Genomic DNA, 24,144 nt, shown 5'->3' with positions numbered 1-24,144 from the left:
AACAATGGAGATACTGTTTTAAAATAAATGCTACAGGCTTAACATTGGGAAACGATGCTTCCTAGCTTGTGTCTATTTAGCTGTCTTAGCCTCACAGTTCCACCAAACACAACATTCTCCTGAAAACAAACAGAGAAAGGGTTTACCTAAGACAGCAGCTATCACCCTGCTATTTGCATGAAATTATGAGTAAGTTCTCAGATATTGGTTGTAAATATAATGCACAACTGACAAAAACCACCGTCCTAATGATCCTTTACATGCCACTTTCTCTACCCTATTAAGATGCTCGTTGTTTCTTTGATTTATCTGATAATAAATTTTTGATGACTGGTAAGTCTCATAAAATTGCTTTGGTGCTGACTACACTGATTAATAAGTCTGAAGAATCGAAAGTGTCAGGAATTCATGTGTAAGAATAAGTTACTGCCAAACATCTATTAGATATTCCATAAAATATGGAATAAAAAGGTTGATCTGGTCATTTTACCTTGGATCCATTTTCCTCTGACAATTTATATTCAGGGTCATCATTGTCTTCTATTGCCTTAAAAAAAAATCGATAAAGTAAATCCAGATGGGAGGCAAATTTAAGGATTAAACTGAATTTTTAAAAAATAATGAATTGATGTCAATAATAAAATATGTTTCCTAGAAAAATAAAGAAGTGAGGATTAGAAATCGTTGCTGCGATGACCCTCTGAGATGATCTAGTTTGAAACTTGAGCTTGGCAGATGGGGAAGCTTAGGTGGATGGGCTGAGATCATTTGTTTCATTTGCAATGAGAAAATTGGCATAAGAAGCCACCTCTAAGATAAGTAATCTAAGAACAGACCTATGTGCATGCCATAAATATATGTGCTATCTGTATGTTTTTTAAAAAAATGTTATTTTGATTTTAAAAAGTTCAAACTTACAAGAAAACTCAATCCATTTCTACCTGGAGCCTTTTTCCTCTAACAGGTCCTGTATTTCCTACTTCCCCTTCTTCCTTAGTGCTTCACAGAAGAGTCACGGTGTCCTGATGGCATGGTGCAGCATCCTATGAAAATAAGCACTCCGCCTTTGATCTCTCTCAGCATGCTGAGAAAGCAAACCAGCTTTAATTACATGAGAAGAGAATTCCATGTCTCTTGATGCTACCCACTAATCCACAGATCCCCTGGAACGAAGTAGGAAAAATGAGACACAAATCATGAGGGCTCTAGAAGTGTTGGCCAGAGCCCCAAGATGGGACCGGAAATCTGACTCCACACTCTATAGGGCAAAACCCTCAGACGCGTTCAAACCAGAGTGACTCCATCTTGAGTGAGGCTAGGAAATTGAGGCTGGGACTTGCTGGGCTGCATTCCCAGAAAGTTAGGTATTCCTAGATGCTTACAGCTACGGGAACAGATGGATAATGTCTACTAAGCAGACCCAGGCTTGGGATTGTCCTAATATCCCAATACCTAGAGAACAAAGACATTCCTAATTTTGCTTTAATACTGACTCTTGCACAATATAGTAATAGTAATTAAGAAAATTAATCCTTTATCACAAACCCTTGTAGCAGAGCACAACTCCCATGGTCTTTTAAAATCACACACACACACACACACACACACACGGCACTTCACCTAGGGTGGATGCATTCCTCCTCTTACTTTTGGGAACGGCCTACTCTGTCTATGGAGTGGCTGTGCTTTCACCACTTTACTTTCTTAATAAACTTGCTTTTGCTTTGCGCTGCAGACTCGCCCTCAATCTTTCTCGTGCGAAATCCAAGAACCCTCTCTTGGGGTCTGGATTGGGACCCCTTTCCCATAACAAAACTCCAACAGCCATCACACAGGACCACACAGGTCCCAGGTTCCACGCCTACTGGAGGGGGTCCCATCACATGATGCAGACACAAAGACCTTCCATCCCGTGCACACCCTCCTTACAATTCTAGTGAAGAAAACAACGTGGGCTGCTGCTCTGTGGAACCCTCCCTTCATGAATTCTCTACCAAGAGGTGGTTTGTTAGGTATGTTTCATTCCTGACACATCTTCAAAGTCGAAGCAACTTTTAATACGGTCTATTCTTAAAAGATTAAAAATCCAACACGGATCCCTCCGCCATTCCTTATAATGAAACAGTGGTAAATGTGCATTTTTGGAGAATCACATGATGTTGAAACCCAAGCCTTAAGAGTGGGATGGGGTATATGTGTGTGTGGTGGAGGCGTGGACCAAGACTTAGAGAGGCATTTAAATGCACTGGCTCATAAACAGAATGTGCCTCCCTGTGAAGGTGTAGGGGGCTACAGATGAAGTGAGGAAAGAGAAGGAATGAATTCATAAAGAACTGAATGGCATTTCTGGGCACCTGAGTAACAAGAAATCTTATTCGAGACCTGGGATTAATACAAAGGAAAAGCTCAGGTTACGATAAGGGATTGTGGAGACAGAGGTTCCTGAAACAACAGATGGCAAATGTCCCCTATTCAGACCTATAAAAGGTGCTAGACTCTCAGTTAATCTCCTCAAGATTGGGAGGGCGTTGAAGGAAAAAGATCTAGCTACATTAGCAGAGATTCTTTACAGACACACATTTTCCCCCACAAAGGATGGCTTTGCAGGGCTATTTCAAAATACGGCAAAGAAACATGTTTTGGTGTAAACTATTTTTATCTTCTTCTTTGTCTATGCCAGAGTCAGATTGGAAAGTCAGTCAGGATACATAGGGTTAAATAAAACACATGTGATGAGAATTTATGGTCTGTAGGGCATGGCTCCCTAACCTCCTAGATAGGGATTTGGGCAAGATAAAAATAACAGAGCTTAGTCCTCATTGGTCATATTTGGAGACAGAGTTTTTACAAAGATCAATTCAAAATGCAGTCATTAGCATGGACCCTCACTCAGCATGACTGATGTCCCTGTGAAATGGGGAACTCTGGTCACAGAGACAGAGATATGTAGAGATAAGATGATGTGAAGAAACACAGAGGTAAAATAGCCTCCTGCAAGCCAAGAAGAGAGGTCTTACACAAGCCCTTCCCTAACAGCCCTCAGAAAAAGCCAATCCTGCCGACACCTTGATCTGGGACTTCCAGCCTCTAGAACCTGAGACGATGATTTGCTTTTGTGACAAGGACAGAATTGGGTATGCTCCAAATGAGATTATTTAGGCAAAGTGCAATGGCTCATGCTTGTAATCCCAGCACTCTGGGAGGCTGAGGTGGGCAGATCACCTGAGGTCAGGGGTTCAGGACCAGTTTGGACAACATGGCAAAACCCCATCTGTACTAAAATCACAAAACAATTAGGCAGGCATGGTGGTGTGTGCCTGTAATCCCAACTGCTTGGGAGGCTGAGACAAGACAATCGTTTGAACCTGGGAGGCAGAGGTTGCAGTGAGCCGAGGTGGCACCACTGAACTCCAACCTGGGTGACAGAGGAGGACTCTATCTCAAAAAAACCAGAAACAAAACAAAACCAAATGAGATTATTTAAAAACGAACTGTTACAGGAAAGGGGTCCCAATCCAGACCCCAAGAGAGGGTTCTTGGATCTCATGCAAGACAGAATTCGGGTGAATCCACAGAGTAAGTGAAAGCAAGTTTATTAGGAAAGTAAAGGAATAAAAGAATGGCCACTCCATAGAACACCGGCTGGGTGCCCATTTTTATGGCTATTTCTTGATGACATGCTAAACAACAGGTGGAAGATTCATGCCTCCCCTTTGTAGACCATATAGGGTAACGTCCTGACATTGCCATGGCATTTGTGAATTGTGATGGCACTGGTGGGAGTGCAGCAGCGAGGATGAACAGAGGTCGCGCTCGTCGCCATCTTGGTTTTGGTGGGATTTAGCTGGCTTCTTTACTGCAACCTGTTTTATCAGCAAGGTCTTTAGGACCTATATTTTATGCTGACCTCCTGTCTCATCCTGTGACTTAGAATGCCTTAACCATCTGGGAATGCAGCCTAGCCAGTCTCAGCGTCAGTTTACCCAGCTCCTATTCAAGATGGAGCTGCTCTAGTTCACACGCCTCGGAAAGAACTATTATAGTAGAAAATATTTTCTTGACTGCATTTTAAAAAATATCAAGCATCTTATAAACATGTGACATAATATGCAAACACAGTAGAACAAAATATGGAAAGTTATTTCCTTAATGCTTGATGAATACATTGAGGCACTGACAAATGCCTGTGAATATAACTCACACTGAAGTTTGTTATCTGATGAAGTTGACTAAAACTCCTTTCACAGCATTTTGCATTCTAATCTGAAATACCTGACAGCACAGAAGAACTCTTAAATGCCAAAAATTAAAAATTAAAAAAAACCTACAAAACCGCCAACAATGCCCAGCCAGAATAAGAGACCAGAGCTCAATAAAAAAAACCAGCATGTAATAAAACAAGATATTACTGTGTAAGATCAGAAACCACAGACAGTTTTGTTTGATTATAAAAGCGCCACTTTTAAATTTCTCTCTCAAATAAAAAGAGCAAATGCAGGCAACAATTCCTCTTAGCTGAATAAGCATCGAGCATTGAACTTTTAAGATTCCGTGGAGTTAATAATCAATATGTAGAATTGACCAAGTTCACTTCATTGAGGTCAACAGCCAATAGTTCAATATGATTATATCAAATGAACAGCATCCAAAAGGGAGCTCAGAATAGCTCCTCTTGAAGAGAAGGTAACCTGACACATTTCGTTGTTTGGGTTTTTTTCCGGCGTGTGAATGGAGTTTAGCTAATACTTATTTTCCTTCTGTCAAGGGGGACAAATTATCCATATTCTATTTACCTTAAACTGATATTGTAATGTAGCATGCTGCACATTAGGGGCTATATAAGGCATGCCAAATGCAGGCTTGACAGTCAACAATCAAGTGAGGGGGATACAGCAGGGAACAGGGGACAGAGGGGACCGGAGGAGGAGGAGACAGACAGAGAGAAACAGAGACCCTTTCACTCTTTAAAGTCCTATGTAAAAGCCTTTTGTAGTGCAAGGTTCAGGATGAACCTCCCTTCTCCCTTTGTTGCAGCAGCTGTAGTTTTTTCCCCTACGCTCCTCTAATAGCTATATACAACTCTTCAAAGATAAGTGCACCAGTCACTGAATAAAATGCGAATTGTATTGACTCAAAAGACAAGGAGCATAGAGTTTTTTCTCACTGGTCAAACCTGGGCCCACAGGGCCCAGTCAGAGCTCCCGGGCAAGCACAGACTGCTGGAGGCTGGAGCACATCTGAGGACCAGGGGGAAGTAGGGGAGAAAGGAACGTGGCTACGAGAGGGAACATTTTCCAAGTCTTTATTTGCATCTATTGCATGTCACAGTGAAACACATTCTAGAGTAGGACGCCTATAAAAAGGGGTCTTACTAGATGCCTTCAGAAATACAGCTTGTCTCCTGAAGCTGGTTTTTAAGCCCTAGTAGAGTTTCACCTTTGACCTTCACAGGTTTAGGGGATGGAAGTTCCCAGCTATAACTCACAGAATCCAAGTGTCCTGGAAATATCAAATGGGAAGAAGCGCCTTCCACTTAAAAAAAAAACCTGACTCATTTTGCATGAGCTACAAAATTACAGCAAAATAAAGCCTCAAAAGCCTGTGAAAACATCATATATTGAACAAATTATGAAAATGCCAAAAAGGGGAAAATACTAGCTACCTGTGAAGTATATATGAGTAACAGTGTTAACCAAGTTACAAAGCAGGAAAGAAAAAATCCTTTTAAACGCAAAATACATTAAGCAATCTACCAAAACACTTGGAAGAGCGCAAGCACTGTTATGTATTCTTCCTTTCATCATCTGTATTCGTCCTGTCATACTGAAAAGGGAGGTATCAATTTACCAGGGTAATTAATAGCTCATGACCACATATAGAAACAGTTGAGCAATGAAACCAAAAATCAAAAGTGTACTATAAAAAATTTTTTTTTGAGACAGGGTCTCACTTTGTCACTGAGGCTGGAGTGCAATGTGATCTCAGCTCATTGCAACCTTCACCTCCTGTGCTCAAGGGATCCTCCCACCTCAGCCTCCTGAGTAGCTGAGACTACAGGCACGTGCCACCATGCCTAATTTTTTTTCATTTTCTTTACAGAGGAAGTCTCACTACGTCACCCAGGCTGGTCTTGGGCTCAAGCAATCCTCCTGCCTCACCCTTCCAAAGCGCTGGGATTAAAGGCATGAGCCAATGTACCCAACCCTCAAAGTCAGTATCACATATTGGCTTACTTTTACTCAGTAAGATAAACATTCTGGAGCTGTTTGTGTTTTAAAATGTGATGCTACCTAATTTTGTCACTGAAGTTAACATGAAATAAGAGATACGACACAACACCACCCCAAATATAACATGTTATATGGGTTTCCCTTTTCTCTGATATTTTTAAGCAATACTGGTTAAATGATACTTTTTAGTAATACTGGTTAATATTTTCTTGCAAATAGGTCCAGAGATGCCAAACCTTGAAATCATGTATTATGGATAAAATGTAATAATGCATTTTTAACTTTAAAAAAGAAAAAGAATACACATATGTAGCATTTACAAAGAAAATATGTATCACCAGAAACAGAATACATAATCAACTTCTAAAACATGAAAACAATCTTGATATTAAAAGCCAGGTGCGGTGGTGCCTGCTTGTAATCTCAGCGCTTTGGAAGGCTGAGGCAGGAAAATCTCGAGGCCAGGAGTTTGAGACAAGCCTGTGCAACATAACAAGACCGCATCTCCACAAAACACTAAAATAAAAATTAGCCAGGGGTTGTGGTGTATGCCTGTAGTTCCAGCTACTAGGGAAGCTGAGGCAGGGGGATTGCTTAAGCCCTGGAGATCAAGGCTGCAGTAAGCTATCATGATGCCACTGCACTGCAGCCCGGGTGACAAAGTGACACTCTGTCCCTAAGAAAAAAACAAACAAACAAAAAAAACCAAAAAGCTTTAAAGAAAAATTGTTCTTCATTTTCATGTCTACTACACAGAAATATTGTTTTTCTGTGGCTTAATTTGAGCTATTTTCAGATACAGCGATGAAAAAGAAGACTCTACATTGTTCTACACACTGTCACTATGCTAAATTTACTAATCACTAGAAAGATCCTGAAAATTTAACCCTCTCCTCTATCTTTGTGAAGATATTTATAAAACCATCTGCTAGCTTCGTGCATCCATTTATACTTCATCGGGTAATGTTTATAAAGTTTTTCTTTGAGATAATTTTCAGTAGCGAAGGGCTGTTTTAAAATGAATGGGCTCACCTATTAGGTTTGAAATGCTCTAGCCTTTTGGTGCACCAGTTATATGGGTGAAGTTATTTAAAGAATTTCAAGGCCTCTGAGTCAGCAGTCATTAGAGGATATAGTAGTTGTTTAATAAAGTCCATTTATGTCCAATATAGCTTGTAACAGGTTTGCACAGAGTGCAGAAGAAAAATAAAACATTACTTAGCTTTAATTCCATAAATAAAACAACTTGAAAAATAATAACCAATAGCCAAAAGAATGCTTCTTTATAAATCAAACAGGATGATTTATTTGGCTAGATTTCTAATAAAAAGTAATTCTCAGCTTTCTTCTCATGGTTTCCCACTATTCACCAAAGATTGCTTTGTTAAAATGTTTCTATTAACTAACATGAGTAAGAGTATGGCTGGTCTTCATTTAAGATTTAAAAAAAATGGAACACAAAAAAAAAAACAAATGAGTGGGGAACTTTTCCGGAGAGAGAAAAGAAAGTTGAAAAAGACAGGCAGAATGTCGAGGAAGCATCTTTTGAGTGATGCCATGCTGGAAATGAGGCTTTAGGACTGCCAGGCAAACTGCAGTTTTCATGATGACGCCTGTTTGCCAAATACCTTTTTCAACGGATGCATTTTCAGCCTAACATTTGTCAAACCGCTTCTTTTGTTAACTTGTTGACAAGAGTTAACCTGTCAGCTTTTAAAATGGCTTGGAGTTGCTATCCACCTTCCTTGATGGAAATGTGAAAAGTGTAAGTTACCCTCTTTCACAAAGAATCTTGTCAAGGATGCTGACTTCAACGTGACTGCCCCTCCCGGGGTGGAAAAAACATCTACCTCTGGAAACTTCACAAGTGGTGACCATTCCATCATAATTCTGCTTCCCAGAAATAAAAGAGGTCAAAGAGACAACCACCATCAAATAAAGAGTTAACAGGTGATTGTATAACTCAGCAACAGTTTAAAAAGACAAAGGAGTGTGTAGGATGTGAGCTTCAACAGCCCAACCAAGCACATCATTTTATGTTAACCGGCAACCAAATGACACCACCCAACATGTTCCCCTGTGGAAGGAACAAAAGATGAACGGAGAGCAGCTCCCACCTGAGAAATGATGAATGGGACATGATTAACACCCAAAATGTTACTCCAAAGAGAGCAATCACCGGCCACACCCCTCCTGCTTAACAGAACAAGTTCCTGTCTTCATGAAGCTAAGTCATCCCCAGTATTTTAATTCTGCTGACACACTGAATTCATTGTTTTCTTTCAAGCATCCATGTCTCCTCTTGGAGTCCATTAGAACCTATAAATCAGATCGTCCATCTTCTCTGCCCTAGACTCAGAAGAACCTGAGAATGTACTCCAAGGAAGGTCACTGTGAAAGTCAAGCACGGACGTGAATGAAAACGTTCCGGTAAGTTTTTTAGTTCTTTATTGCTCTCATTCCAGTAATGGGTTAACTGGTTAGAAAAAAAAAGGGGGCGAGGGAAGGAGGAGGAGGTTCACAGGTATTTTAAGAGCAAAAGCCAAAAGTATGCTTAATGGTAATTTAAAGAAAGAGAAACACACAGCCGCAACAGACACTGATAAATATATAAGGATTATTTTTAATAAAGGGGATGTATGCGGCTTAAACAAAGGAGACAAAGAAGTGAAAATTAGAAACTAGGTTTTAGAAGAGAAGATCAAAAACGAAGGCACTGAATGTGAAATTTGCTTTTTTAAAAAAACTATGAATATCACAAATAAACTGCCCACCCTGAAGGCTGCCACATGTAAAACATTTTCAAAAAGTAGCCAAGTACCTGCTAATTAGCATAATATTTTTCGATAGAATATTTAAAAAACCCTAATTATGAAATGGCTGCTTCAAACAGTTCAATTGGGCTCAATTATATGAGGATATACTAATATAGTACATATCTATTCATACAAAGAGGCCCTTAATTCTAAAAATCTGTGTGTGTTAATCTGGCAGAACACAAGAGCGGCATTTACTAAGTAGTGATTTTTTCTTTAAATGACTAAGAGTTTGATTTATTGTCTTACTCAGCTAACAGTCCATGTTTTGGGCTAGTATGTTTGCAAAGGGGTGATGATAGCTACTACAGGGGAATGAGAGGAGGGCAAAAAACTGATACACACGAGGTAACCAACCCTCTTCTCCCTCCCAAGGAGGAGAGAAGAGAACTCAAAACAGATCCCTGCCTTAGTGGAGTTTGTCTCTTGTGACCGCCCAGCAGAGGATCATGTAGATGCCCCCAAAAGCAGCCATCACAGAGCCAGCTGGTCCCCCTAGAAAGCGGACAATGGCTCTCATGTGCTTACTGAAGTTTCTCTCTTTTTTTTTGAAACACAGTTTCACTATGTCACCCAGGCTGGAATGCAGTGGCACCATCTTGACTCACTGCAACCTCTGCCTCCCGGTTCAAGCGATTTTCCTGCCTCAGCTTCCCAAGAAGCTGGGATTACACGCACCTGCCACCACAGTCGGCTAATTTTTGTATTTTGAGTAGAGACGGGGTTTTACCATGTTGCTGGGCTGGTGTTGAACTCCTGGCCTCAAGTGATTCACCACCTTGGCCTCCCAAAGTGCTGGGATGGTGGGCATGAGCCACCACACCCAGCCTACTGAAGTTTTTTAATGCTAACTGCATGAAAAGTAATCCAGGGCTCCATGAGGAAATCACAGAGAAAACGCAAGCTAGCAGATGCACTGCTTGGACTATCCTAACTCCCCAAAACAGGGTGATAATAAGACAGATAGGAACAGATTCACCTATTATGTTATAGGTACCTCTCATTTATCCGGAATCCTAACCACATTCAAATAAATTAAAATAGTCTCTAACAGTGCATAATGGAGATTAATTGCCTAATAATGACTTTGAGGTAATATAAAATTCATAAGTTCACAATTTAATCTTTTAAAATTAAAAGCACTCTCATATGCAACATATTCTCATCCTCTATAAATTATAAACGGAACTATGGAAAATGAAAAATTGTTAATCAGAATAATAAACAGATAATTTCCTCCAATTCTGGATGGCTAGGAGTTTGTTCATGTATTTTTCTGTATACTATCATATTAGAATGACTTTTTTCAAGATACTGTACAAACCAAGGTCTAAATAGCTTCCTGTTTACTAAGGAAAAATTAGAGTCCCATCTAAAACAAATGATAGCAATGATGAACAATTTAAAAGGAACACGATAAACAATCATCTGCTAATTTGTGGCTACATTTTCACAATTAACTAATTTCCAAGGGTGAGCTTAATTGTTTTTTAAAAAAAGTTAGAATCTGTAATAACTGTATATATCCATATGACTTTTGAAACAATTAATACACATCCTATACCTGTCTCATTTTATCTTTAAGGTAAGTCTTTAGACTTAAATTGTAAGTGTCACAATGTTGTCTAAAGTAATCGAAACCATGCTTTATGTTGCTTTTATATAGGAGGATATGGTATCATTTTGGCAATTTTATTGTATTTAGTTTTAAGTCCATTGTTCTGTTCTCTTTTTTCAGAGATGGAGTTGCCCAGGCTGGAGTACAGTGGCAGGATCTCAGCTAACTGCAACCTCTGCCTCCCAGGCTCAAGCGATTCTTGTGCCTCATCCTCCTGGGTAGCCAGGATTACAGGTGCCCCTCCACCATGCCCTGCTAATTTTTGTATTTTTAGTTTCACCATGTTGGCCAGGCTGATCTCGAACTCCTGACCTCAGGTGATCCACATGCCTTGGCTTCCCAAAGTGTTGGGGTTACAGGTATGAGCAACCATACTTGGGCCAGCCACTATTCTTTACAGCTTGTGTTCTCTGTTTCTGTCTGGTGGAAACATGAACACAGCAAGCCGTGAATGTCTGACCAGCAGCATGGTGCTCAGGCTGAAAGACTATAGAAATACAGCCAGCCATTTCTAGACAAAGGCTCTGTCCTGCCAATCGATCCCAACCCACTGGCCTGGCAGATTCACAGAGGGTTCTACTGGGAGTGACACCAGAGGATGGAGACCAGCCTGGGCAACATAGGGAGATTCCATCTCTACAAAAAGTGAAAAAAAAAAAATAGCTGGGCATGGTGGTGCGTGCCTGTAGTTCCAGCTACTTGGGAGGCTGAGGTGGAAAAATTGCCTGAGCCCAGGAACTTGAGGCTTCAGTGAGTTGTGATTATGCCACTGAACTCCAGCCCAGTAATACAGCGAGACCCCGTCTCTTAAAAAAAAATAAAAATAAGGCCGGGCGCAGTGGCTCATACCTGTAATCCCAGCACTTTGGGAAGCTGAGGCAGGTGGATCACCTGAGGTCAGGAGTTGGAGACCAGCCTGGCCAATATGGTGAAACCCCGTCTCTACTAAAACGCAAAAAATTAGCCAGGTGTGGTGGTGCGCGCCTGTAGTCCCAGCTACTCAGGAGGCTGAGGCAAGGCAATCACTTGAACCTGGGAGGAGGAGGTTGCAGTCAGCCAAGATCACGCCACTGCACTCCAGCCTGGTGACGGAGCGATACTCCATCTCAAAATAAATAAACACATAAAAATTTAAAAATAAATTTAAAAAGTTGATGCCAGACACAAACACGGATTATATTTGACTAAGGATGCTTTCATCTTTTTTGTAGATGCTTAAAATTATACTAGATCTCAGCATTTGGGGTCAGGCATGCATTGTGATAAATGATAGTTTGTTTTGCAGCTGGGGGGCTGGGATAAGGTAGGAAAATGACGATGACAGATGTAACAACAGAAGTAGGTGGAAGTGGCAGAATTCCTTTCAACCTCAACACACGGAGGAAGAAAGACGCAGGAATAGTGAGGTTTTTTGGACAGTTTTGCACAGACTCCCTTCACCTGGACTGAGGGGTTGAGGAATTTTGATGCTGTGACTTTAAGCTGACAGATCCCGCCTCCTCTCCAGCCTTTTCCTTTTCTCTAAGAGATTATCATCTCACTAGAGTAAAAGCTTCTCTATAATAGAATGACGCATGCTAGTACTCTCTGCTGATTTTATAAATAAACTGCTTAACAATTTTGTTCAGAACACTTGTAATTCTTTGCATTCACAGAAGAAAAAGAATATATGTTCTGATCTGAATGGTGAATTCCCTTAGTGCAATGAATATTCAACTAATTTAATACCTCAAAAATTCTCCAAAGAAAATTGGTATAAATCCCCTTGAAAACGTCAATGAAAAACAATGTACAAATAGAGACAATGACCACATGCTGTTTTTTCTTGTTTCTGCTTTTTTCTTTCGAGAAAGGGTCTTGCTTTCTCACCCAGGCTCGAGTGTAGGGCATGATCATGGCTCAGTTCAGCCTCAATCTCCTGGGCTCAAGTGATCCTCCCAACCCAGGCTCCTGAATAGCTTCAACAGCAAGCATGCACTACCATGCCTGGATCATTTATTTTTCTTTTTATTTTGTAGAGACGGGGTCTTGCTATGTTGCCCAGGCTGGTCTCAAACTCCTAGACTCAAGCAATCCTTCAGACTCAACTTCTCCAAAGGCTAGGATTACAGGTATGAGCCACATCATGCCTGGCTGACGTTCAGTTTTTAATAAAACTTTTTAAAATGCTATGTGTTAACTGCCACCAACAGGATACTGTCACATGATAATTTTTTAAAGGCATAATTATAAATACTATAAAATCACAGTCTACCATTTCAGAAAATCAGAGTCTACTTACTATTTGTATGTTTCAGAACGGATATACTCAAAAACATGGGACACTCCAAGCTGGAACTGGTCGGCAATGGGGGTCACCCAGGGATTGTTCTCGGCTTTGAATACCTGCTTCTGACCAGTTAAATCCAAGTTTCCTGAAAAGATGAAGAAAAAAAAAAATGAGAAGGTCACTTCATCCAAAACAGATCAGGTCTAAGACGTCCTTCTCAGTAATCACAGCCAACCTTAAGTACCTTTTGGATCATCTGATGTTTTTTAAATTTCTTAACTGAAGCCATCACAGTACCTTGGCCCAGGAAATTAAGAACAAAGGAAGGAAGAAAGAAGACAGATGGAAAAAGAAGTGGAGGGAAGGAGGTATTTGCAGCAAAGACAAAAATGACTTTTTCACGATTAAGAGAAGTGATAATATGAAAACCACCTGAAATTCTATCCTGACAATGTCAGTACGCATCACGCCTCTTCCTGTCTGATCTAAGCCCAATCTGATCAACATCACTTTTTTCATCAATCAAGATAGCATATGAATAGAGTAAGACAGGGATATTACCCAAGTCAAATTGTTGCATTACTCAAGTATAAGAGCAAAAGCACATCTGGGAATCAGCCCTAAATGAATCTCATTAACATAGTAGTGATAAAGAGTAACATTTGTTTAGCTCTGATCAGTTTATAAATTACCATTTAAAATCATTTCCCCATTTCATTCTCCTGCAATCCCTAAGGTCAGATCTTAGCATTACTTTATAGGTGAAGAAATGGAAACTTAAGGAAATTAACTACTGTACCCAAGATCAGACAAAGCCGGCGTGAAGATTTCAACCTGACCCCCAATCTCATATTCCTCCCACAGTGTCTGCTGAGGTCGTCAGGGCACACGTCAATCTAGATAAGGTTGAGTTAATGAAGGTAGCCTAAAAAAGCCAGCAAGCACCCTTCATCTGGATCACCTCTGTTTATGACCAGTTAACTGTTTATATATACATATATATATTCAAAAATGGAAAGGGCAATGTATGAAAGAACTTCCTAAAATGCACTCACCTATGAAAGCGAGAAACAGAAAGAGAAGTTAGGAAGTAGGGATGTATGCGAAGCTCTGTCCCTAAAAGTCCTATGGAGGAAATCAATTTTGAGACTTCTTGTCCACAGCCTGGGACTGTTTAAACCTAGAGATACAGCAATGATTCTAAGACACAACCGAAGTTATATGCTGTTCCAAGGCTCTACTGTCTATGTTTTCATAGGTGGTAACTCAGGGCAATGAAAACATATTCTGGGATGCAAGTGTAGCATAAAGCAAGTAATTTCCCAGCTGATCTGAGCTTTGAAAATGAAAGGATAAATGACATTTTTTTATGAGGAAGATAATCCAATATTGCTTCTTAAAATAAGAGATAATTTGAATCTTTCTTTTTTGTTATATGAACTTCAACGATTCAGAAAAACAAAGAAAAGAAAAATGACCACAATTTCACAAAATCTTTTTAAAGACAATAGAAACTACTAAATATTAAGAGAGAGTAATTCATCTTTCCAAAGCTACAAAGAATTTGTTGGTCCTTGGTATAAAAATAAGCAGATCCATTTCTCTCCAAGATTATCAATATTGTCAATTAATGCTTAAGCATTTAGTCAGATATTAAGTCACTTGGGAAATTAATGAGCTTGATTCTCTAAACCATGAGTCAGAAAGCTGCCGAGGGCAAATGAAAACCCAGGGGTGGTATGCATTCTGCTTAGCTGACTATCTCACCTGGGTTTGATCTCGTTGGGAAGGGGCTGCCATCGATCTTTGTTTTTTATCTTTGTTTTTTATCTTTAGGGAGGTGGTTTTTAAGAGTCCCAACAATGAAACTGACCTGTTGTTTACTTTTCTCTATAATTCTCATTTCCTCTTAAAATCTCATTTGCTGCATTCGATATATCTTGTCTTACTTACAATTCCTTCATGAATTCTTTTTCTCCAATCTTCCCTTTTCCTAAAAATGAATATAATATACATTTCTGGAAAGAAGCCACGCATTTAAAAACAAGTTTGTTTCCGACGTGTCATATTTTATTTGCACAATGGTAAGCTGCCCATCGTGCTTAGGAGGCGGCGCCACTAAGGGAAGGGATTACAAACCAGACAACAGTGACCACCGTGCAGCAATGCACTTATCGGTTGGGGATGGCAGTGCCGGAGCGCAACCGTCTCTCTTTAAACATTCACCTGAGAAACAACCTGTGCTTACTTCTTGTCATCTTCCTGTCTCTAATGTCTGCCTACAGACATCAGTATGGAATCAACTATGAAAAAAATTAATTTGAGTTGTTTAGAAAAAAATATGTGTATTCTTGGCCAGGCGCAGTGGCTCATGCCTATAATCCCAGCACTTTGGGAGGCCGAAGCAGGTGGATCACTTGAGGTCAGGAGTTCGAGACCAGTCTGGCCAACATGGCAAAACCCCATTTCTGCTAAAAATATAAAAATTAGCAGAGTGCAGTGCTGCACACCTGTACTCCCAGACACTCGGGAAGATGAGGCAGGAGAACTGCTTGAACCTGGGAGGCAGAGGCTGCAATGAGCCGAGATGGCGCCACTGCACTGCAGGCTGGGGAAAAGAGCACGACTCTGTCTAAAAAAAAGAAAGAAAGAAAAAATATGTGTATTGCAAAGTGGATGAGAAAAAAGCAGCAGAAGCCATGAAAAGCATAAATTGCGTATTTATGGAACAGGACAGAAACGAATTCCTAAGCTAACGGGATTCAATCGGTGTGAGTATTTTGCCCTAAATATCTTTCCTTCTTCCTGAAAATTGGCTATCCCAATGAAAAATCTATTTGGCATTCTAGGTGGCAGAATTTTATTCTGTTGAAGAAGCGTCCACAGTTTTTGCGTTTACACAACTGCTTTGCTTTTAACATCTGGTTCAGAGGGGAATTGCAGGAACACGTATCTTTTTTTTTTTTTTTGCTTTGGTAAGAATGAGAAGAGGAGCAAAGTCAGCTACATTTGGGCACAGAGCACTTCTCACCACTGTATTTTCAGGGCCCTTGACCAGCATGAGAACAGCGTGAAGCAGAGAAAGGGTCCGGGAAGGACGACACAGACAAGCCTCAGCTATTCCAAATTTGCCCTTGGGTGACTTGCACGGGGCAGAGAGAAGAACAGACTCTTCTTTTCCCGCCTGCACCACAAGCTGCCTCTGCTGAATCTCAAGCCCTGCCCCATCATCCGAAACTGAAGGTATGTTATCAGCAAAGCCAGTTTTAAAGGCCCATCCTTGAAAAGGAATAGGTACATATATCTGCGGGAAAGCAGCGCTTATGTTCTACTACCAACGGCCCGCAAACCCATTCTGGAGCCCACGCAGCCTCTTGTTAACTTAGTAACAGCTTCTTACTAAGTGTGTAGTCTTTTCAGTGGTGATCCTCAGAAAATCATGTACTGGAGTTCTATGCTCCCTGACTGCCATTCATGGAAGGGGAATAATGCCAAGAAAGGTCAGCCATGTTCCCTGGGCCCTTTTGTCTGAAGCCTGTAACCCCCTGGAGATCTGTCAATCCCAAGTGATGTCTCTATTTAGGCGCTGTCAGTGGAGACAGCAGAGGCATCACAGATTGCTAATGACGGCTGCTAACTGGAGCACAGAGGAGACACTGGATGCGAGCTAAACATGCTCCCTTCAGGGAAAAGGAGTCACACGCTGATGTCTGCAAGTCACTGTTAACAGAAAGGACCATGGGCTATTTGTGATCATCTTCACTTATATCACTTTCAACCCATCTGCACATTTTAGTTGGGATGGGAGAGGGAAAGCAGGGACAGATGACTGGTTTACCCGCCCCACCCTCATTTCCTTACTTCAGTAACAAGCAATGCTACTAAATGAAATTCACTAGTGCTTCATAAAGCTACACGAACACAGGAGCCTAACAGAAAAGAATGATTCGGGTTCACTGGGGAAAAAAAAGAAAAGAAAAAAGCTTCTTGTTTGATGTTGTTCTTTCTTTTTTAACAAAGAGCCATGAAAACCAGGCATAATGTCCATGGTGAATCTTAAAGGAAGAAACTATTATAAATGATGGAGATGGAAACTGTGCGAGCCAAAGGGAGCAATGTCTCTTCGGAGTTAGAACCGGAACTTGCTGTGATAGGGCAGGCTTGCTTTGTGTTTCAACTTAATGTCACCAGTGGATAACAGGATACCCGTTTCCGTAGCACTGCAATCCTCCCAGCAAGTGATTTGTCTCTTGGTTCTCTTGCCTCACTCCGCACCAGTCGGGGATGAAGCAATTTCAGAAGAGGGTTAATATAATTAGAGTAAAGCTGGCATTATACTGTGTGAAAAGATGACACCCGACTCATATTGGCCTAGCAACAAGTTACCATTGCCTCAGCAGAGCGCGTCTGTCAGCTGTCGGAGGTAGGTTCCCTTTTAAGTAATAACATGCAGGAAGCATCTCACCCCGCTGTCAGTCAGCCTGTAATCGCCCTGACGCTGCACGCTTCAGTGCGTTGGGTTAGGAGCCCTCACCCATCCCCTTTATTAGAAGGCTGAGCGGCGCTCTGGTGGTGTTCTAACAAGGATCAGGCAGCAGGATTAAGCACTGTGACAAAGAGGATCTAATAAGCTAGAAAGTGGTGCATCTGCAGACACGCTGGCTGGCTCCCAGACACAGATTCACTTTGCTCACTCCTCAGCTGGAAGGCGCAGGCCACTGGGGAAGCCAGGCAGCGTCGTGATTAGCAGTGACCCTCTGACCGATGCTGCTATGAAGATCGTATATCACTCAGAGGCTTATTCTGCAATTGCAAATTGGATTTTCCATTTTATTACCTGCAAAAGGACCACATATGCTTCTTTCCAAAGCCTCTAATACAGCAAGCTTTGCCATGCAACTGCAATTGTGTAAACACTAAATCACGTAAAACATTCATTCTACTTGCTGGTTATAAATGTGATTGAATGCAATAGGCAATTGCAGCTCCATTAATAAGCATGCTCATTTTCACTTACGGAAATTGGTTGTTTCCATAATCACGCTGTAAGAATTCTTCCCGAGCATTCAAAATCCTGAAACATGTGGCTAGCAGCATCATTTATCATAGATTAAGCAATCGAGGTGATCTGGGCAAATTTTTCACGTCATCAAAGTAGCATTCCCTCCCTTCCTAATTTCAAAATAATATTGCAGAGAGCTTTTTAATTAAATGCACTCCAAAAGCCAGGCTCTCTTGTTCACTCATATCTAAGATTGCGGTCTAACAAGGTAAAACTGAAAAAAAAAAAAAAAATGTGGCTAGTTGGGTATAGTCCATCATTACTATACTAGATTTGCCCAAACCCAAGTAATTGATTTGCTCAGAAGGAATTGAGATGGAGCATAATAACAGCTGAAGATCACCTCTGCTCTGCAGTGAATCCTCACATGGAAACCAACCACAAAAGATTCCAATACAAAATAAAAGCCACATTTAGGGACGCTCCTACACAGACAAATATTCTACACATAAGTCTCCATAATTCTCATCATGATGTGCTAGGCTACTAATTATAGAAGTATATGATTACAGACAAATGGCTGACTCTGGAAAGTTCCTACTTTTTCACTTCTTTAGTAACACACTTTACTGAGTGGAAAATGATCATAAGGCCTATAAAATGCTCATATTGCAATAGACAGCATCCGCAATAACTAAATATTGGAAACAAACCAGAAATTTCATTACCAGGTGATAAGCAGAATAATATGCTATAGCCATACTACGAAATGCTATTCACTTATTAAAACAGATTTATTTGCATGCACTGACCTGGAGTGAGGTCTAAAACTATAATTTAAAAAAATAAGGATATTCTAGCCTTACTATCAATTGATTTTTGAAAAATACGTAAGAAATCCATATATATATATATGACTAAATGTTTATGTGTGGAAGAAAAGGATAAATTAAGTTATTAAGGTTGGTAGTCTCAAACAAGGGAAATATTAATGTTGGTTTTCTCAAATTATGGTAGTGCAGGAGGTTGAGCTGGCAGAGCAAAGGATAAAACATTAATTATCGATTTGGAGAAATCCATGTTGTTACAAGTATGGATTATTCTCATAATTAAAAAAGATTAAAGGACATTGAAAGGAATTGTCAAAAATAAATTCAAAGTTCATGGTGCACGCTAATTGGCGCAAAAGAGTATCTCTTAATTTAAGTATATCCTATGACAGTGAACACCATGCTTATGGCCCATTCTCTTCTGTCTGCATAATAGATGATGGTCTATAAAGCCTTAAGTGGGATGAGAATCCAGGTCTGAGGTTGCATTTCTTTCTGTGCATCATCAATGCAATGTAAGCTGGGATGCCTCATGGCAGCCCTCAAATGTACTCCATGGGGAATGCAAGGCCACACTGTCATTGTGGTAACTGTCTGCAGCTTGGCCTTTCCAGCAACACATTTTCAAAAGAGGCATTCTGTACATTTAATATATGCATTGCAGCTTTAAGACACATACTAAAATAAACAGTTATTCTTCTGATCTAGTCAGCGAAGATAGTACAACTTAAATGAGAAAGATTAAAAAAGAGAAAACCACCACCCTACCAAATGGTTCCAACACGAGCAGCACCTGATTTCAGTGTGTGCTGGTGTGAAGAGGTCCCAGAAGTCCTTATGCCAACAAAGAAAAACAGCATTTTACATTGTTTCCATCTGATGCTCTTCTTGGCCATTTGATATCTGTGATCCAGGTTAAGATAGAAGGAGCTCTCAGTTGCTTATGAATATAATTAACCAGCAACAGAACAGTGGCATCCCCAACAGACACATTCAAGGTTGCCTGATGTTGCAAGGTGAAATGGCTGTTAAGTAAATAATTTATGTTTGAAACCTGACATTCATTTAGGATTTCTCAATCATTCTTCTCAATGTGGGAGGCAATTTTATTTTTGCTTGCCAGATTTCCTTTATTACTGTTCTGGTAATGTTGGGACACATGGACAAAGGTCTGGTGGATCTGGCTCCAAATCCCAAAGACCATTCACTGACTTGGGCAAATTCTTACATTCAGCTGCTGAGCTTCAGTTACCTCATCTGCCAAGTGAGAATAACACTCCCAATTGATAGGACTGGGGACAGGAGCCAAAACATGTATACAAAATGGCTCCATAAACTGGAAAGCACTTTGCAAATAGAAAAATAGGATTTTCGTTATAATTTTAAGCGAAACCTGCAAAAGGAAGAAAACGTGTACTTGAAGACAGTTTGCCTAAAATAAGAGTACCCTCAAAGGAATTCAACCCCTGAAATTGAATGCAAAATTTGCATGGAGGCGCTCTTCTGAGAAAAGCACCCATTCATAAGATTCACACAGGTCTGTGATCAAAAGTAGGGTTAAGATAAAATTTAGGAGCACTGATTTCATTTCTTAGAGGACTGAAATATATTTTTCTTTTATTTTTTTTTTTCTGAGATAGAATCTCCCTCTGTCACCCAGGCTGGAATACAGTGCTGCGATCTCTGCTCACTGCATCCTCCGCCTCCTGGGTTGAGGCAATTCTCCTGCCTCAGCCTCCTGAGTATCTGATGATACAGGCACGTGCCACCATGCTCTGCTAATTCTTTTTTTTTTTTTTTTTTTTTGTATTTTAGTAGAGATGGATTTTCACCATGTTGGCCAGGCTGGTCTCAAACTCCTGATTTCAAGTGATATACCCGTCTCAGCTTCCCAAAGTGCTGGGATAACGGGCGTAAGCCACCACGCCCGGTCAAGGACTGAGAGATTTCTAAGCAGCAGCAGTCTTCTGCACCCAGCAGGAGTCTCCCAGACTCCTAGCAGGATTCCTGCTGGGCTTCCTGGGTGTGCTGGGCCATTCCTTGTCATCCCCCCATGATCCTCACTTCCTTCTAGTTCCCCAGCTCATGGGGGCTGAGTGGAAGACGTCCTTCCAACCTCCCGGGAAATCAGAAATGTCAGCACCAAGGGAGCCTCAGGTACTCTGGAAACCCCAGTGGGAAGCTGACTGCTACATAATAAACTAAAATAAATGCATGCTCAACAAATATGTTTTGGTATCAGTACTTTATATAGAATCAATAAAGTTATCACAAAACAGCCTTCACCATGGCTGTGTATCATAAGCGAATAGGAATGCCACCTAAGTAATAAATTTATCTGGCTAGTTTAGCATTTGCTTAACATTCTACAGACTCCTTCAACAACTGTCTCACTAGCAAGATTTAATATTAACAATACATAGAGTTGTTTAATTGATTTGTGATACTACAGACAGAAACAACTTGTTTTTCTCTTCCTAGGTCCTCTAGTACTTAGTTAATCCCTAAAGCTGGAGGTACATGGGTCAAGCCATCCATATTGTCTGGTTCCTTTTATCCTATAGAACACCTTTGAAAGAGCTGTAACATTCTTTACACAAAAATAGTAGTCTATGTCAAGTGAGGGGCACAAAATATTGGAAGAGTAAACTTTAGAAATTAATAACTGTAACATCTACAATTGAGAGAGAAAGCCCATGCCAGTATCTACCATTTGGGCTTCTGAATATATAGATGTACGTCAATACAATGACTAGAAAACATCAAATTATTAAGATTGAGCTGTATATTCTACTCATTTACAATTCTAAAATATCCTCCTACAAACTAACCTAAAGCCCAAAGTACTATAATTCCCAAGTGAGGTGGTTTGGATTCACGTCCCTGCCCAAATCTCATGTTGAATTGTAATACCCAATGATGGAGGTGGAACCTGATGGGAGGTTATTGGATCACGAGGGTGTTCCTTCATGAATGATTTAGCAACATCCCCTCGGTACTCTTCTTGTGACAGTGAGTGAGTTATCATGAGAGCTGGTTGTTTAAAAGTACCTAACATTTCTCCTTCTCTCTCTGGCTCCTGCGCCCGCCAGGTGAACCACCTCGCTCTGTCTCTGCCTTCTGCCATGCCAGTAAGCTTCCTGAGGCCTCCCCAGAAGCTCAGCAGATGCCAGGATCACACCTCCTGTACAGCCTGGGGAACTGTGAGCCAATTAAACCTCCTTTCTTTATAAATTACCCAATTTCAAGCATTTATTCACAGCAGTGTGAGAATACAAAAAACTACTACAGAGGAGTGAAACATTGCTATAAAGACAGCTGAAAATGTAGAAGCGACATTGGAACTAGGTAATGGGCAAAGGTTGGAAGAGTTTGATGGACTCAAAAGAAGACAGGAAGATGCAGGAAAGTTTCGAACTTCCTAGAGATTGTTTGAATGGTTATGACCAAAATGTTAGTAGTGATATGGGCAGTGAAGTCTAGTCCGAGGAAGACTGAAATAAAAATGAGAAACATATTGGGAACTGGAATAAAAGCAACTCTTGTTACGCCTTAGCAAAGAACTTGGCTGCATTCTGCCCCTACGCTGAGGATTTGTGGAACTTTGAACTTGACAGTGATGATTTAGGATATGTGGTGGAAAAAAATTTCTAAACAGCAAAGCGCTCAAGATGTGGCCTGGCTGTTTCTGATAGCCTATGCTCATATGCATGAGCAAAGAAATAACCTGAAGTTGAAACTTATATTTAAAGGGGAAGCAGAGCATAAAAGCTTAGAATATTTGCAGCCTGACCATGTGGTAGAAAAGAAAAGTTTATTTTCAGGAGAGGAATTCCAGTAGGCTGCGAAGTACTAATAGCCAAGACAATGGGGAAAAGGCATCGAAGGAATCTTGGGGACATTTGCGGCAACCCCTCCCATCATAGGCCAGGAGACCCAGCAGGATTGAATGGTTTCCTGTGGCAGACCCAAGCCTTGCTGCTTAGGATACTACTCCCTGGATCCCAGTCACTCTACCTCTGGCCATGGCTCAAAGGGACCCAGGTACAGCTCAGGTCCCTGCTTCAGAGGGTGTAAGCCCTAAGACTTGATGGCTTCCATGGGGTGTTAAGCCTGCAGGTAGATAGAGTGAAAGAGTTGAAGACTGGAAGCCTCTGCCTAGATTTCAGAGAATGTATGGAAAAGCCTGGATGTCCAGGCAGGAGCCTGGTGCAGGGGCAGAGCCCTCATGGAGAACCTCTACTAAGGCAGTGTGAAGGAGAAACATGAGGTTGGAGCCCACACACATAGTCACTACTGGAGCACTGCCTAGTGGAGCCATCAGAAAAGGGCCACTGACCTCTAAACCCCAGAATGGTATATCCATTGACAGGCTGAACCCTGCACCAGAAGAAGCCGCAGGCACTCAATGCCCACCCATCAGAGCAGCTACAGGAGCTAAATACTGCACAGCCACAAAGATGGAGCCGCCCAGGGCTTTGGAAGCCCATGTCTTGAATGAGAGTGTCCTAGATGTGGAACATGGAGTCAAAGGAGACAATTTTAGCATCTTAAGATTTAATGACTGCCCTGCTGGGTTTTGAACTTGCGTGGTAGCTGTAGCCCCTTTCCTTTGGCCAATTTCTCCCTATTGGAACAGAAGTATTCACCCAATGCCTGTACCTGCATTGTATCGTCAAAGTAACAGACTTATTTTTTATTTTACAGGCTCACAGGTGGAAGGGACTAGCCTTGTCTCAGATGAGACTCTGGACTTTTGAGTTAATGCTGGAATGAGTTAAGACTTTGCTGTTGGGAAGGCATTATTGTATTTTGCAATGTAAGAAGTATATAGTTTGAATTATATAGCAGAATTATATAGTTTGAATCTGTGTCCCCACCCAAGTCTCATGTTCAAGTATAGACCTCAATACTGGAGATGAGGACTGGTGGGAGGTGGCCGAATCATAAAGGCAGTCCTTCATGAATGGTTTAGCAACATCCCTCTGGTGCTGTTCTAGTGACAGTGAGTTATCATGAGATCTGGTTGTTTAAAAGTGTGGGGTACCTCCCCCTTCATTTCTTGCTCCTGCTCCCACCATGTGAGTCATCTCACTCCCCCGTTGCCTTCTGCCATGATTGTAAGTTTGCTGAGGCCCCCCAGAAACCGAGCAGATCCCAGCATCATGCTTCCTGTACATCTTGCAGAACTCTTGAGCCAATTAAACCTCTTTTCTCCCAGTCTTAGATATGTCTTTATAATACTCCAAGAACAACTAGTACACCAGGGTTGGTTGGGTTAGAGCAATGAACAAACATTTTCCCTACACTGCTGGTTAGAGTCCAAACTGGCATCTCTTTTCTGAAAAGCAATTTGACAATTTATATTAAGAGCTATAA

General features: G+C 41.0%; 1 protein-coding gene across 3 annotated transcripts in view; it reads right to left on the bottom strand.

The window, feature by feature from the left end:
- Positions 1-24,144, bottom strand: part of RSU1 (Ras suppressor protein 1) — a 225,802-nt gene that overhangs the window by 94,694 nt on the left and 106,964 nt on the right. For 2 of the 3 annotated variants that reach the window (XM_032244142.1, XM_032244143.1), the window contains one exon: positions 12,946-13,078. In XM_032244142.1, coding sequence (XP_032100033.1) covers positions 12,946-13,078 — 133 coding nt within the window. Of the gene's footprint in view, positions 1-528; positions 548-12,945; positions 13,079-24,144 lie in introns of those variants that run through there. The other variant, XM_032244144.1, reaches the window with a different exon arrangement.

This window comes from Sapajus apella, unplaced genomic scaffold (genome assembly GCF_009761245.1).
Source record: "Sapajus apella isolate SASKATOON/1434 unplaced genomic scaffold, GSC_monkey_1.0 scaffold53, whole genome shotgun sequence".
NCBI classification, from domain to species: Eukaryota; Metazoa; Chordata; class Mammalia; order Primates; family Cebidae; genus Sapajus; species Sapajus apella.
The sequence above is the reverse complement of the archived record's forward strand: the minus strand, read 5'-3'. Positions and strand labels throughout refer to the sequence as shown.